The 14,748-nt window shown below is 40.2% G+C and overlaps 1 protein-coding gene across 1 annotated transcript in view; it reads left to right on the top strand.

The window, feature by feature from the left end:
• Positions 1-12,195: 12,195 nt before the first annotated feature.
• LOC119785781 (zinc finger MYM-type protein 5-like) overlaps positions 12,196-14,748 on the top strand; it is a 3,453-nt gene continuing 900 nt past the window's right edge. The window contains exons 1-2 of the mRNA XM_038288614.1: positions 12,196-12,680; positions 12,816-13,189. Coding sequence (XP_038144542.1) covers positions 12,305-12,680; positions 12,816-13,189 — 750 coding nt within the window. The 5' untranslated portion in view covers positions 12,196-12,304. The remainder of the gene's footprint in view (positions 12,681-12,815; positions 13,190-14,748) is intronic.

The following is a 14,748-nucleotide window of genomic DNA, read 5'->3' as shown; positions in this document are numbered from 1 at the left end:
TGAATAAAGTCACTGGAAACATAAATTAAACCAATCTGTAAATTCTAACTACAGCTATGTACGGCCCCGTCCACATGAAGTCAAACCCTGGCCTAAACGCACAAATTTTTCACCAAACCAGCCTCTCATCCATACGAAGCCGGCGTTTCGGGGGTCTGTAAACGATCTTTTTTTATTAAGCCTTCAGAGTGGGAAGATTTTGAAACGCCGTTTTCGCATTTCCATCTTTAATCTCTAACCGCATTTTTTTTCTTACACGCATGCGTCATAGCGTCGCCTCTAAACACGCATGCGCGACACACTATCACAACAACAATGGCGCCGTACTGTGTTGAATGGTTGCTGCTCATGCTACTCACCCTGCTGTCTGGCTTACAACAGAATCTTCTTCTTCTGGAATATCTCCAGGAAGAACAGAGCAATATAGACGACATAGTTCATCACCTCAATTTGACTGAACCACGAAAATGGACCCGCAGGGCCATTTTCCAGTTTTACGGTTTGGTTGATGTATAAATATTACTGCGCATGCCCAACATTTCGTTGCCTGTTTTTGCCTATTTTTGCTTTGGCACCACAGCGCCACTTACAGGCCTGGCATACATTTTGCAGCGTTTTCATGCATTCGTGTGGTCGATCAATTTATTTTACGTCTCCGTCTTTACGACAAACGTTCTGGAAAATATTAGCGTTTCGTATTCGTTTTGGCTTTGTGTGGACGGGGCCTAAATCTCACCTGATGAGTGTAACATTCTGACAGAATGTATTGTTTATGAAGTGCCGTTCCTCATTTACATAGAACGTTGTGATTCGTTTACATAGTCACATGATACAGCACGCATGACGTAGTTGGACATACGTAGTGACGGTTCACGTTGTAACTGTATTCTGAGTATATGCCGAATAAAGAAGCAGCTAAAACAAATTAGCTCATGTCGATTTATGTACACACTGTACGCGACGCAGAACACAACATGGTGTCAGAATAAAAGGCTTATCGACGAAAGATGGACGCCTCAGGAGTACCTTCGCCCCGCATGGACTGGGATGCAAAAAACTTACCCGACGCATAGCGGAAGTTCAAGCAACATGTCGAGCTTATGTTCTCAGGGCCTCTAAAGAAAAAAGGGGAAGACGAGAAGTGCAGCTACCTCCTCCTCTGGGTCGGAGAAAAAGGCAGGGACATTTACAACACATGGACATTAACCGAAGACCAACGTAAGTTATTAAAAACGTACTATGATCACTACGAAGCATATGTTATGCCAAAAAGCAACATCATTTTCGCCCGATATAAGTTTAATGAAAAACTGCAAGGGCAAAACGAGCCTTTTGCACAGTTCGTCACGGATTTGAGGCTGCTAGTAAAGGATTGCAGTTATGCTAATCGGTCTCCGCCAAGTGACGTCAATTGTTTACCTCGGGCGCGGTACACTATGCCTTTTACGCCTAAAATGGCGTCTTAGCAACAAATGTCACGTGACTGGCGGAGACCGATTTTCCTAAATCCGCCCCTGTTTTCAGGCTTATGTTAACTGTAATGACTTATCTTGGACAGGCTGCTATGTAAACAGGCCTTTAGTCCTTCGTTTAGCTATGCTGCGGTTGTTTACACTACACCTTTTACACCTAAAATGGCGTCTTAGCAACAAAAGTCACGTGACTGGCGGAGACCGATAGCGAAGAAATGATACGTGATCGCATCGTGTTTGGGATCCGTTCCCCACGAGTTAGAGAGAAGCTGCTTGATGCCGGATCAGATCTAACGCTGGATAAGGCAATAGACATTGTACGTTCTCATGAAGTTGCACAAGAACAACTCAGAACCATATCAGGCAGCAGTGAACAGTCAGTACATGCTGTTAGCCGACAGCCGCCGAGAGCAGCGCCATGGAAGCCGCACCATTCCAACAGAGGAAACGGAGGAGCAACAGGCTTCAACAAAGCTGATGGTGACAAAAGAGTTAAAAATACGTGTGGTTATTGTGGAAATAAGGCGCATGCACCAAAAGACAGCTGCCCCGCAAAAGGAAAGCAGTGTAAAGTGTGTAACAAATGGAATCACTTTGCCAAAGTATTCCGCTCAAAACTGAGGAAAACCGTGCATGCAGTATATGAAAAGGAACCAGACGTGTTGACAGATGAGGAAGATCTTTTTATTGATGCGGTAACACAGAAACACGACTGCTACGACAGAGAGCAGGTTTTTGCAGACATTCATGTTGGCCACACTAAAGCTGCAGTCAGATTTAAACTGGACACAGGTGCTTCAGCTAATGTAATTCCTACCAGCGTCTTCAGAAGGCTAGGAATACAGCACACCATAGAGCACTCATCACGCCCCCTCTATGGATATGGAGGTGAACCACTAGCAGTAAAAGGGAAGTGCAGCATCGAATGCTGTTACAAAGACATTAAACTGCCATTGAAATTCCATGTTGTCGACACCGCTGCACCGCCAGTATTAGGACTCAAAGCATGTCTTGACTTTAAGCTAATACAGCTAATAATGTCAGTCTCAAACAACCCAGGCATGTCGATCATGGAGGAGTTTTCTGATGTCTTTACAGGAATAGGCCTGTTTCCTGGTGAATGTACCATCCACATCGACCCAGATGCAGTTCCAGTAATACACCCGCCAAGACGCGTTCCAATCGCACTGAGAGACCGTCTTCACGAGGAACTGAAAAGTATGGAAAAACAGGGGATCATCACCAAAGTCACAGAACCGACTGAATGGGTAAACTCGATGGTCGCAACAGAAAAACCACGCACGGGCAAGCTGCGAATATGCTTAGATCCCAAAGATCTTAACAAAGTGATAAAGCGCCCGCACTATCCACTGCCAACACTAGAGGACATTACATGCAAACTAGCAGGAGCATGTTACTTCAGTGTAATGGACGCCAGATCTGGGTACTGGGCAATTAAGCTAACTGAAGAATCTTCAAAGCTAACCACCTTTAACACTGTGTTCGGCAGGTATCGATTTCTGCGATTACCATTTGGACTTAAGTCATCACAAGATGAGTTTCAGCGCAAGGTGGATGAGACCTATGAAGGTCTAAATGGAGTCACAGCCATAGTAGATGACATCCTCATCTACGGCAAGAACAAGGAGGAGCACGATAAAAACCTACGTGCAATGTTGCAGCGCTCCCGTGAAAAAGGAGTCAAACTTAATCCTGACAAGAGCGTTATCTGCGCCACAGAGGTTAGTTATTTCGGACACTTGATCACAAAAGACGGCATTAAGCCCGACCCCGCTAAGATAAAAGCCATCAAAAATATGGAGCCACCTAAAGACAAAGGGGAACTGGAAACCATACTTGGGATGGTCAACTACTTGTCAAAGTTTGCCCCCATGTTATCAGACATCAATGCCCCGCTCCGCCAGTTACTCAAGGAGTCGAACGCGTTCGTTTGGGACACACAGCACGACAGAGCTTTTCAAAACATGAAAGAGCTAATCACACGTGAGCCTGGACCAATCCTCACATACTATGACCCCAGTAAAGAACTCAGACTACAAGTTGATGCATCCAAGCACGGTCTAGGTGCAACTCTGCTGCAAGAAGGAAAGCCCATTGGCTATGCCTCCAGGTCACTCACTGAAAGTGAGGTGAATTACGCACAGATCGAGAAAGAGCTCTATGCCATCTTATTTGGATGCAAGCGTTTTCACCAGTATTTATACGGACGACACATCATAGTGGAAAGTGACCATAAACCACTGGAATCCATTCTACGCAAGCCGCTCACTGCAGCACCCCCGAGGTTGCAAAGAATGATCCTCCAATTGCAGCGGTATGACGTCACAATCACCCACAAGCCAGGTAAAGATATTCCGCTTGCAGATGCCCTCTCTAGAAAGTCTCTACCTGATCCAGATAACAGTCTCTCAGAAGGCATGGACTTACAAGTACATACAGTGTATAGCAACCTGCCAGTCAGTGATGCTAAGCTGAAAGTGATACAAGCCGAAACTGAGAAGGACACACAATTAACAGTCCTAAAAAGGACCATCAAAGATGGATGGCCTGAGGAAAGGAAGCAATGCCCCAAGAGCATTACAGAGTACTGGAATTACAGAGACGAGCTGTCCCAAATGAACAACATCCTGTTTAAAGGGGAAAAAATAATAATACCAACATCACTACGTGCAGAAATGCTGTCCAAAATCCACACAGGGCATATGGGCATCGAAAAGTGCAAGCAGCGTGCACGTGACGTTTTGTTCTGGCCAGGGATGAACCAGCAAATTGAAAATTTGGTTGGGAAATGCTCTATATGTTTAGAATATAGACAGTCAAACATCAAAGAGCCCATGATAAGTCACCCCATCCCTGACAGGCCATGGCAAACGGTTGCCACTGACCTCTTCACGCTGGACAACGAGAACTACCTAGTCACAGTCGACTATTACAGCAGGTATTTTGAGTTAGACAAGCTGTCCAGCACAACCGCAACCGCAGTAATACACAAGCTTAAAGCACACTTCGCACGACATGGTATTCCACAAACTGTGATCTCTGACAATGGCCCCCAATACAAATGCAAGGAGTTTGAAGAATTTGCAGACGCATGGGAGTTTAAACATATAACTTCAAGTCCACACTACCCGCAGAGCAATGGTTTGGCAGAAAAAAACTGTGCAAATCGCCAAGTCGCTCATACAGAAGGCAAAAGCTGATCATAAGGATCCATATATGAGCCTCCTGGAGTTCCGCAACACACCTGTGGATAACTTCAAAACACCAGCTCAGCTGCTCATGAGTCGCCGCCTGCGCTCAATTATTCCTAACACGCATCAGCAGCTCAAGCCCAGAGTCGTCAGCTGTCAGGACACCCGCACCAGAAGAACCCTCCGTCAGGACCACCAGAGGAAATACTACAACAGATCTGCAACACCGCTCTCACCGCTAAAGACAGGACAAAACATTCGTTTTCAGGTACACGGACATTGGAAAACCAGCCGTTATTGTTCAACCAGCTGATACTGCCAGGTCTTACCATATTCGAACACCAGATGGAGCTGAGTACAGGAGAAACCGCCGCCACCTCATGGACACTGGAGAAGCACCCCATGCTCAACCCAGTGACCACTCTAGCAACCAGCATACACCTGAAGAAACAGCTCACACATCACCAACACCAGCCACTCCAGGGCCGGTCACATACCACACACGGTCTGGCCGTGTGGTTAGGCCCCGAGACATTTTAGACCTCTAATTAGTTAACCACTTTGGTGTTTTTCTCTTATATACTAAGTTCTCTGTGGTATGTGTGATGATGTACTAAATGATTATGTGCATACTCAGAGGATGTATATTTCGCCTGGTGACAATTTTGAGTTTCAAGTTCACACTATCCAGTTTTTCAGACGTTTCATATAACCTGTTGTAAAATGTGTTAATTTCGAATACTTAGCACTCTAGTGCAACATCTTCCACTTCTATGTACAGTAGTTTATATCTTTAAAAGGAAGGGGATGTAACATTCTGACAGAATGTATTGTTTATGAAGTGCCGTTCCTCATTTACATAGAACGTTGTGATTCGTTTACATAGTCACATGATACAGCACGCATGACGTAGTTGGACATACGTAGTGACGGTTCACGTTGTAACTGTATTCTGAGTATATGCCGAATAAAGAAGCAGCTAAAACAAATTAGCTCATGTCGATTTATGTACACACTGTACGCGACGCAGAACACAACAATGAGCCAATCACCTGATCATGCGTCTCCGTTCCAGCCTATCGGCGCTGGTCTCATCTCCTCCACCCTTCATAAAGTCTAGCTTGGTGTGTGTAACTGCTCCTCACCTGGGCTTCTATCACCGCCACCTGGTCTCCACCTTCGCTCTGCTCGTTCAAGCTTATGTTTGTATCTGAATAATAGGTTTCTGTATATGCTTGCTTTATTACAACAAAATAAAAATCCAAGTTGATTGTGACTGTTAAAACAAACAACTTAGCTGTATGTCAGGTTTGTAAAGAAAATTTGTATTAATTCCAGCGATTCTTTAAAATGCAAAGGAAACAGTGTTTGCATTTAAAATTTTTTAACAAAGTTATTCAATTGTTAAACAACACTGTTCCAATATATTTACCACTACTTTATTGTTTCTACTCTCTCTCCAACACATTAAAACCACAATGTAACTGTGTGTAAAAAACACCATTTCTATAAAAACTAAATACTGTAAATCAACTGAGCTACAACAAAAGGAACATAAAAAATGTGAATGATATTGAAAGAACAAATTAAGAAAAAGGATGACTGCACAAGTCAAAAGGTAAAAGTGCTTTATAAGACAATAATTAAAATGGCATGTCACAAAAAAACATGTGACAGATTGTGGAAAGCAACGTATATTGTCTTTGAATTCAGTGTTGGCACTCAGGGCAGCGTCCAGGTCTGCCATTACAGTAATAACGAGGGTACTCTCCTCGTCTTCCATTTCCGGTGAAGCCCACACAGTCTTTATATTGCCGGTTGCAGGAAGAACATGTTACAACAGCAAAAGGTATCCGGTTTTCTTCCTTGAATGTTTTCGAAAATTTGCCCCAGTTGATCTCGCCTGTTAATGAAAAATCAATTTCATGTAATGTGAAATCTATTTTCACATGTTATAGGTGAAAAAAGTAAAAGGTCCTTACCATCCAGCCAAGCAAAGTGAGTCTTCCTCCGGAAAACAGGGTGAGACACAATGGCTTGAAAGGACTTGCATGTCAATGCCAAGGTGAGATAAGCTGTGTCTCCCTGTGCCAGTATCACCTCCTGGAGAACAGCTTTGAGTATATTCAATGGCATCTGAAGAAACAAAAAACAAACAAAATAAAAAAACAGGTGCACTGCAAGACTATCATATCGAAAGAATGGCTATGACACATATGATTATGAATGAATCTTACCTGTAAGATTGGCGGTATGCTTTGTACCTGCATAATGAAGAGCATTAAACAACAATGAAGACTTTACATCTCTCAGAATCTTATCCTTTCCATCTCTAATGGTACAAAAACGCTGTCCAAATAATGAAATTTAATTTAAAAAAAAAACATTTAGGGTTTTAGTCTTATTTTCACATTAAGACATACAAATCAAAATTACTAGTTATGTGTAAGCTTAAAAAATGAACCTCAATTTGTGCCTCGACTTCTTTGGCTTAGGTGTGGTCAAGGGCGTAGGTTTGATTTGAACTTTGGTAGGGACACTATTGGTCAGGTGTCATTGGTGCTATGCAATATGCATGCCCTTTTTTATGCTGGATGTGAGCATCCGTACTGATAAGAGGAATTCATTGTTAAAAGAGAAAAGCAACATTTTGCTCCATTAATAAAAATGTTATAAGCTCTACACTCATTAGATGCTGTTTATCAATGTTTGAAGTATCACCGGCTCTGATGAATGTGGAATTAGGACTGTTTTCCACTTTGAAAATGGTTTCATTTGAACGACTAAGAGAGAAGGTAAATACAGTATTTTCTTTTGAAGATACAGAATTGTGCGAGTTAAACCCCACTCTAATATTTGTACCTACTATTCTCTCTCTGTATCAAGCAAAAATAATACATTCATTAAAATATTAACTTCACTATAAAAGTTGAACATCTGAGCTGTAGTTACTCTGTGTAGCCAATTTCATGTATTTTATCTAGGGCTGAAAAAAATGAATCATATTAATTGATTATTTCAATAATCGTCAACTAATTTAGTAAGTGATTCATCATTAACTGGAGTATAGAGACTTTAAAACATACAGTAATATAAATGTAAAATGTGCCTTTCCCCACAGAGCAACCCACTTAGATCAGTTATTATATAAAAATTGTAAAAATAAAAACAAAAAAATTAAAACAGTAATATCAACTAAATATCTGTAAAAGGAAACCCTCACATTTTCTGTTTTAATTGGCTGTGGCTAAGAATCAGAAATGTTGATGGCTTACAGCCTTTATTTGCCCATTTTTCCAGCAGTCTTCAGAACTCCTGGCTGACTCAGAATATTTCGTTTTATAACAGAAAAAAAAAGGTTTTTGTTTTTTAGTGTGCATGATATTCATTTTTTAATTGGGACTAGTTTTGTAGCCTAATATTAATTGTAGTAACCGCTGCATTCTAGTGTGAATACATTTTCAATTTTGTGCTCCAAGCACACGCGGACTAGAAAACAGCCAATCAGAGAGAGAGAAGGCGGGACCTAAGGCAAAACAACCAATGAGAGTGAAGTTAAACAGCGCAGCACAGTTCCATGCGCTGCTACGTGAAAGGGACAGGAGAGACCAGGCAGAGGAGCTGCGAGAGGAAAAGAAGCCACTGCTGCAACAACTACTGCTGTAAATTATAAACATGTTGCTCACATCAAATTATTGGTCGGGACAATTAGGTCGGTTCAAAATTTTGGTAGGGACATGTCCCTATGGTCCCTATGCAAACCTACGCCCATGGGTGTGGTCATCAGCACACAGAGTCTAAAAATATAGATATTTTCTAAGTCAAAGATAAATGCAAGTCCAAATAACATCAAAACTGCTTCAACCGTTTTAATTCTTCTATCCTGATTTTCTTTCAGACTTAAAAAAATTAGCATAGAACAAAAGTGCACTGTGAATGAACATAATACAAATTACAGAATTCAAAATTACAAAGTGATGAATTTTACCTACTGCTTACCTCGCATTTTGCCTTCTCACCAGCTTTTTTCCGCTTTCTCTCCTTTTGTAGTTCCTCTCTGGACCTTTTAAAAAGGACAAATTGAATGTTTTCTTCAAAAAACTGATGTGTGTAACATGATGTGATGCAGTGCACCATTATTGTTTTTACTTCACAGGGAACTTTGTCAAGAGAGTGAGACACCACCATCTGCGTATTGTCATCATATCATTCTGTGGACATCACAGGTTCACATTTAATAAAATCTCCAACAGAAAGGACAGATCTGCTTCCTTACCTCACAGAAATCAAATGATGCTCCCATCAGAAAGTACAGTGCATATTGTTGAGAAAAATGTGATTATTACGTCTATACTAACCATACAACAATATGGTGGGTGGAAGTGGATGTTACCATAACTATGAACATTCCGCAGTTCATGGGCGGATCTACAGGGGGGCAAGGGGGGGCAGCTGACCCCCCAATATAGAGCCTTGCCCCCCCAGCTGCCCCCCTAACTTTGATGATCCAAAAGCTGTACCTGTAAAAACAACCTGCCACTATGTTCACAGGCTTCTCAAAACAATACATTTACCAAAAGGTTGCAATTTAGTTTTTTATTTTTAATGTATTATTTGCCACCGTCCCTCAAATACTTAGCTACGCCCCTGATTCAAACATGCAGAGCGCAGTTCGCGCTCAGTCTGTCTGACACACACACAGTCTGCAGTGTCGCGGTGGCTCTGTAGTGTGCAAACTAACTGGAGAGACTGAGCTGTCCCAGGGCATCTGAAGGTGAAGTGACTTTTACCAGGTGTAGTTTAAACACACGTTTCACTTAAAAGTTACATTTGTAGTCAATATCTGCTAAAGACGATTAGCAAAAACAGCGAGTGTGTCGGTCAAATCCTTCCCTCGGGATTTGTAAGAGCACTCTTCCCTTTGATTAATGTTAAGAAAAAAACAGCTTAATAAAAAAATACAAAATATTTTTTGTATCCATAACGTTAACTGATTTACTGATGGTAACCGTTATGCCGCCGTTACGTTACAGCATGCAGGCTACAGTGTTGATTTGATTAGCTGAGCAGTCCTATAAATCCAATTCCTCTCAGATATCGCAGCAATGAAACCAGGTTATAACTGGGGAAATAACAAATACAATAGAATTAAGTAGTCTAAACATAACTGGTGTGTGAATGTGATAAATCTTTCTCATTTATATTTGTTATATAGGCTATACTACAATACCTATATATATATATATATATAGATAGATAGATAGATAGATAGATAGATAGATAGATAGATAGATAGATAGATAGATAGATAGATAGATAGATAGATAGATAGATAGATAGATAGATAGATAGATAGATATAGAAATATAGATATATATATATATATATATATATATATATATATATATATATAGATATATCTATATATATATAGATATATATATAGATATATATAAATATATATATAGATATATATAGATATATATATAGATATATATATATATAGATAGATATAGATATATATACATGTTTTGAAAAATCTCTCTGCCACCAGAAATTGTTGTCAAATTATTGCATTTTATATTCAAACATTAGTATTGGTGTATAACTTTATACTATTCATAACTTCATATAATCTTTTAGAATATTAAAGACTTTATGATCAGTAACTACTGATTGACACCTTACTAGACCAGTAAGTATGTTGGTTACTCAGTATTGTAGTAGTCTTTTTGCTTTATTCTGTTATTCTGTTATATATATATATTCTGTTATTTATATATATATATACAGGTGCTGGTCATAAAATTAGAATATCATGAAAAAGTAGATTGATTTCAGTAATTCCATTTAAAAAGTGAAACTTGTATATTATATTCATACATTACATACAAACTCATATATTTCAGATGTTTATTTTGTTTAATTTTGATGATTACAAATGACAACAAATGAAAATCTCAAATTCATCATATCAGAAAATTAGAATATTACTGAAGACCAATAAAAACAAAGGATTTATAGAAATGTTGGCCAACTGAAAAGTATGAACATGAAAAGTATGAGCATGTACAGCACTCAGTATTTAGTTGGGCCTCCTTTGGCCTGTATTACTGCAGCAATGCGGCGTGGCATGGAGTCGATCAGTCTGTGGCACTGCTCAGGTGTTATGATAGCCCAGGTTGCTCTAATAGTGGCCTTTAGCTCTTCTGAATTGTTGGGTCTGGTGTATTGCATCTTCTTCTTCACAATACCCCATAGATTTTCTATGGGGTTAAGGTCAGGAGAGTTTGCTGGCCAATTAAGAACAGGGATACCATGGTCCTTCAACCAGGTACTGGTAGCTTTGGCACTGTGTGCAGGTGCCAAGTCCTGTTGGAAAATGAAATCTGCATCTCCAAAAAGTTGGTCAGCTGCAGGAAGCATGAAGTGCTCTAAAACTTCCTGGTATGTGGCTGCGTTGACCCTGGACCTCAGAAAACACAATGGACCAACACCAGCAGATGACATGGCACCCCAAACCATCACTGACTGTGGAAACTTTACACTGGACTTCAAGCAACGTGGATGAAGTGCCTCTCTTCTTTTCCTCCAGACTCTGGGACCTTGATTTCCAAAGGAAATGCAAAATTTACTTTCATCAGAGAACATGACTTTGGACCACTCACCAGCAGTCCAGTCCTGTTTCTCTTTAGCCCAGGCAAGACGCTTCTGACGCTGTCTGTGGTTCAAGAGTGGCTTGACACAAGGAATGCGACAGCAGAAACCCATGTCTTTCATACGTCTGTGTGTGGTGGTTCTTGAAGCACTCACTCCAGCTGCAGTCCACTCTTTGTGAATCTCCCCCACATTTTTGAAGGGGTTTTGTTTCACAATCCTCTCCAGGGTGCGGTTATCTCTCTTGCTTGTACACTTTTTTCGACCACATCTTTTCCTTCCCTTCGCCTCTCTATTAATGTGCTTGGACACTGAGCTCTGTGAACAGCCAGCCTCTTTAGCGATGACCTTTTGTGTCTTGCCCTCCTTGTGCAAGGTGTCGATGGTCGTCTTTTGGACAACTGTCAAGTCAGCAGTCTTCCCCATGATTGTGTAGCCTATAGAACTAGACTGAAAGACCATTTAAAGGCTTTTGCAGGTGGTTTGAGTTAATTAGCTGATTAGAGTGTGGCAGTGTGGCACCAGGGGCCATCAATTTTGAACCTTTTCACAATATTCTAATTTTCTGATATGATGAATTTGAGATTTTCATTTGTTGTCATTTGTAATCATCAAAATTAAACAAAATAAACATCTGAAATATATGAGTTTGTATGTAATGTATGAATATAATATACAAGTTTCACTTTTTAAATGGAATTACTGAAATCAATCTACTTTTTCATGATATTCTAATTTTATGACCAGCACCTGTATATATATATATATATATATATATATATATATATATATATATATATATATATATATATATATATATATATATATATATAGGTATTGTAGTATATGCTACTTCACTTATAAGTTCCATGGCCCTACAGTGTAGGCTAATGAAATACAAGCATAACCAGAGGTTTTCACATATTGACTTTTGCATGCAAATATTACTTCATAGGCCTAGCCATGAAAAGGAAGGCTAAAAGTGGGGATATAACCAGCTTTTTTGCAAAGAAAATTCCAACAAGTACACAAGAGGAAGAGTGCAAGGGAAATGAGGGAGAAGGCAGTAAACTGGAGAGCCCAGGAGGGTCAGTGCAGGAAAAGACTGAAGGAGACACAGAAATAAGTGACGGAGAAGAGGAAATACATGAAGGAGACACAGAAACGAGTGAAGGAAATGAGGAAATAAGTGCAGGAGCTGAGGAAAAAGAAGAATCAGTGAGAGATGAAGAGGAGGCTCCAGATTCAGAGAGAGGAACAGACGCAGGGAATGATCAGGTGGAGGAGGAAGATGACAGAGAGGAAGAGGGTAGACCTGAAATTCTCCCTGGACCACATGGTATGTTTTTATTCTTCTTCTATATAAATTGCCATACAGAGGGATAATATATGTTATGCCACATATGCATTAGCTATGTCCATGTACTGTTCAATTGCATTAGATAATCATATTTGGCACTCTTTGTTTTTTAAGATATATCAAAATGCAAAGGTGATGCAGCAGTGCAGCCTGATTTAAAGACATTTCCAAAGACACAACATGGAGCAGCAAAAAGAAGCTTCCACAGGGAGTGGTACAGTTCTTGGCCATGGCTTGAATATTCCATGTCTAAAGATGCAGCATTCTGCTTTGCATGCAGACATTTTGCACATTTGAAAAACAGTGTATTCACTTCAGAAAATGGCTATTCTAACTGGAAGAAGGCCACTTCCAAAGACAGTGGGTTTAGTGTACATTCCAGAGCAGACACACATGTGAATGCAATGATTGCATGGAGTGAGTTTAAAAGAATGGCCAAGAAAAACACAACTGTCTTGGGAATGATGGGAGATGAAAATCAGTTACAAGTAATCGAAAATCAAAAGTACATCAAAACTTTAGCTGAAACCTTGCTGTTGACAGCCACTCAGAATATTTCCCAACGTGGCCATGATGAATCAGAAAACTCAAAAAACAGAGGAAATTTCCTTGAGATTTTAGATCTTGTGAGTAAACATGATGCCTTAGTGAAAAAGCGGCTGTGTCAGGGTCCCAGAAACGCTAAATACACAAGCAAAAGCACACAAAATGAGATTTTGGAGTGTTTAGCAGAAATGGTGAGAGAGGAAATTATAAAAGAGGTTAAAGAAAGTGAGCACTTTTCTATTTTAGCTGATGAGACTAAAGACATTCAAAAAAAGGAGCAGCTATCTCTGGTCGTACGATATTATTACAATGGTGTGGTTCAGGAGAGCTTCCTTGAGTACCAGAATTTAGAGCACTTAGATGCAGTAAGTTTGACAGAGAAAATTATTTCATGTCTAGAAAAGTATGGACTGGAATACAAAGAGAATCTGGTAGGCCAAGGCTATGATGGGGCTGCAGTCATGAGTGGCAGGTGCTCTGGGGTCCAAACAAGGGTTAAAGAAGTTGCCAAACATGCATTTTATGTTCACTGCAGGGCACATTGTTTGAATCTTGTCATTGTGGACAGTGTAAAAAATGTCCCAGAAGCTGCATGTTTTTTCACTTTGCTGAAAAGACTGTACACATTCATGTCAGGCTCATATGTTCACATTAAGTGGATGGATGTTCAAAAAGAAATGTTCAGTGGTGTGCCACCACGAGAACTTCCTAGGCTAAGTGACACTAGATGGGCCTGTCGCTATGCTGCATGTAGAAACCTTATGGACAGGCTGCCTGCAGTAATAAGAGTGCTGGATGAAATTTCAGATGAGGCTAATCCACAGAGAGCTGTAGACGCAAGAGGACTTCGTTCTCAAATGGATTTTAATTTCATAGGGCTCCTTGCAGTCTTCAGAAAAGTTCTAGGTGAAACTAAGATTTTATCTGAGATGCTCCAGTCAACTAATGTGGACCTTACCAAAGCAGCTGACCTTACTGAAACCCTCAGACAGACATTGGAAGATTATCGTAAAGAGGAGAGCTTTAATGACCTGTGGAGTACAGCAATTGACACATGCAATGGTTGTAACATTTCTACTATTGTCAAATCCAAAAGAACCAAACACACATCTAGGATACTACATGATACTCTTGTAACATCTACACTTGGACAGCAAACACACATTGACAGCAAAGATGCCTTTAGAATAGGTATATTCATTCCCATCATAGACTCAATGATCAGTGAAGTGGACAGGCGCTTTTCTAACTCTAGCAGTAAAATTATGAGGGGTATACAAGCTTTAAACCCATCCAACAATGACTTTTTAAAGGAAGAATTAGTTTTGTTAGTGGCTGAGGAATACGGCTCTGACTGGCAAGACTTAAAAACTGAGATACACCAGGCAAAAAGACTTCTTGAAAGAAGCAGAGCAAACGGCAAAGTAAACCCATCCAGTCTGACGGAGTTTGTGACATTCTTGGTGCCTTTTAAAGAGGTTTTCTTTGAACTTTTTCGCCT

The sequence above is a fragment of the Cyprinodon tularosa genome, unplaced genomic scaffold (assembly GCF_016077235.1).
Source record: "Cyprinodon tularosa strain WSP-4 unplaced genomic scaffold, ASM1607723v1 ctg10, whole genome shotgun sequence".
Classification (NCBI taxonomy): domain Eukaryota; kingdom Metazoa; phylum Chordata; class Actinopteri; order Cyprinodontiformes; family Cyprinodontidae; genus Cyprinodon; species Cyprinodon tularosa.
Note: the sequence above shows the minus strand (reverse complement) of the source record. Positions and strands in the feature narration are given on the sequence as shown.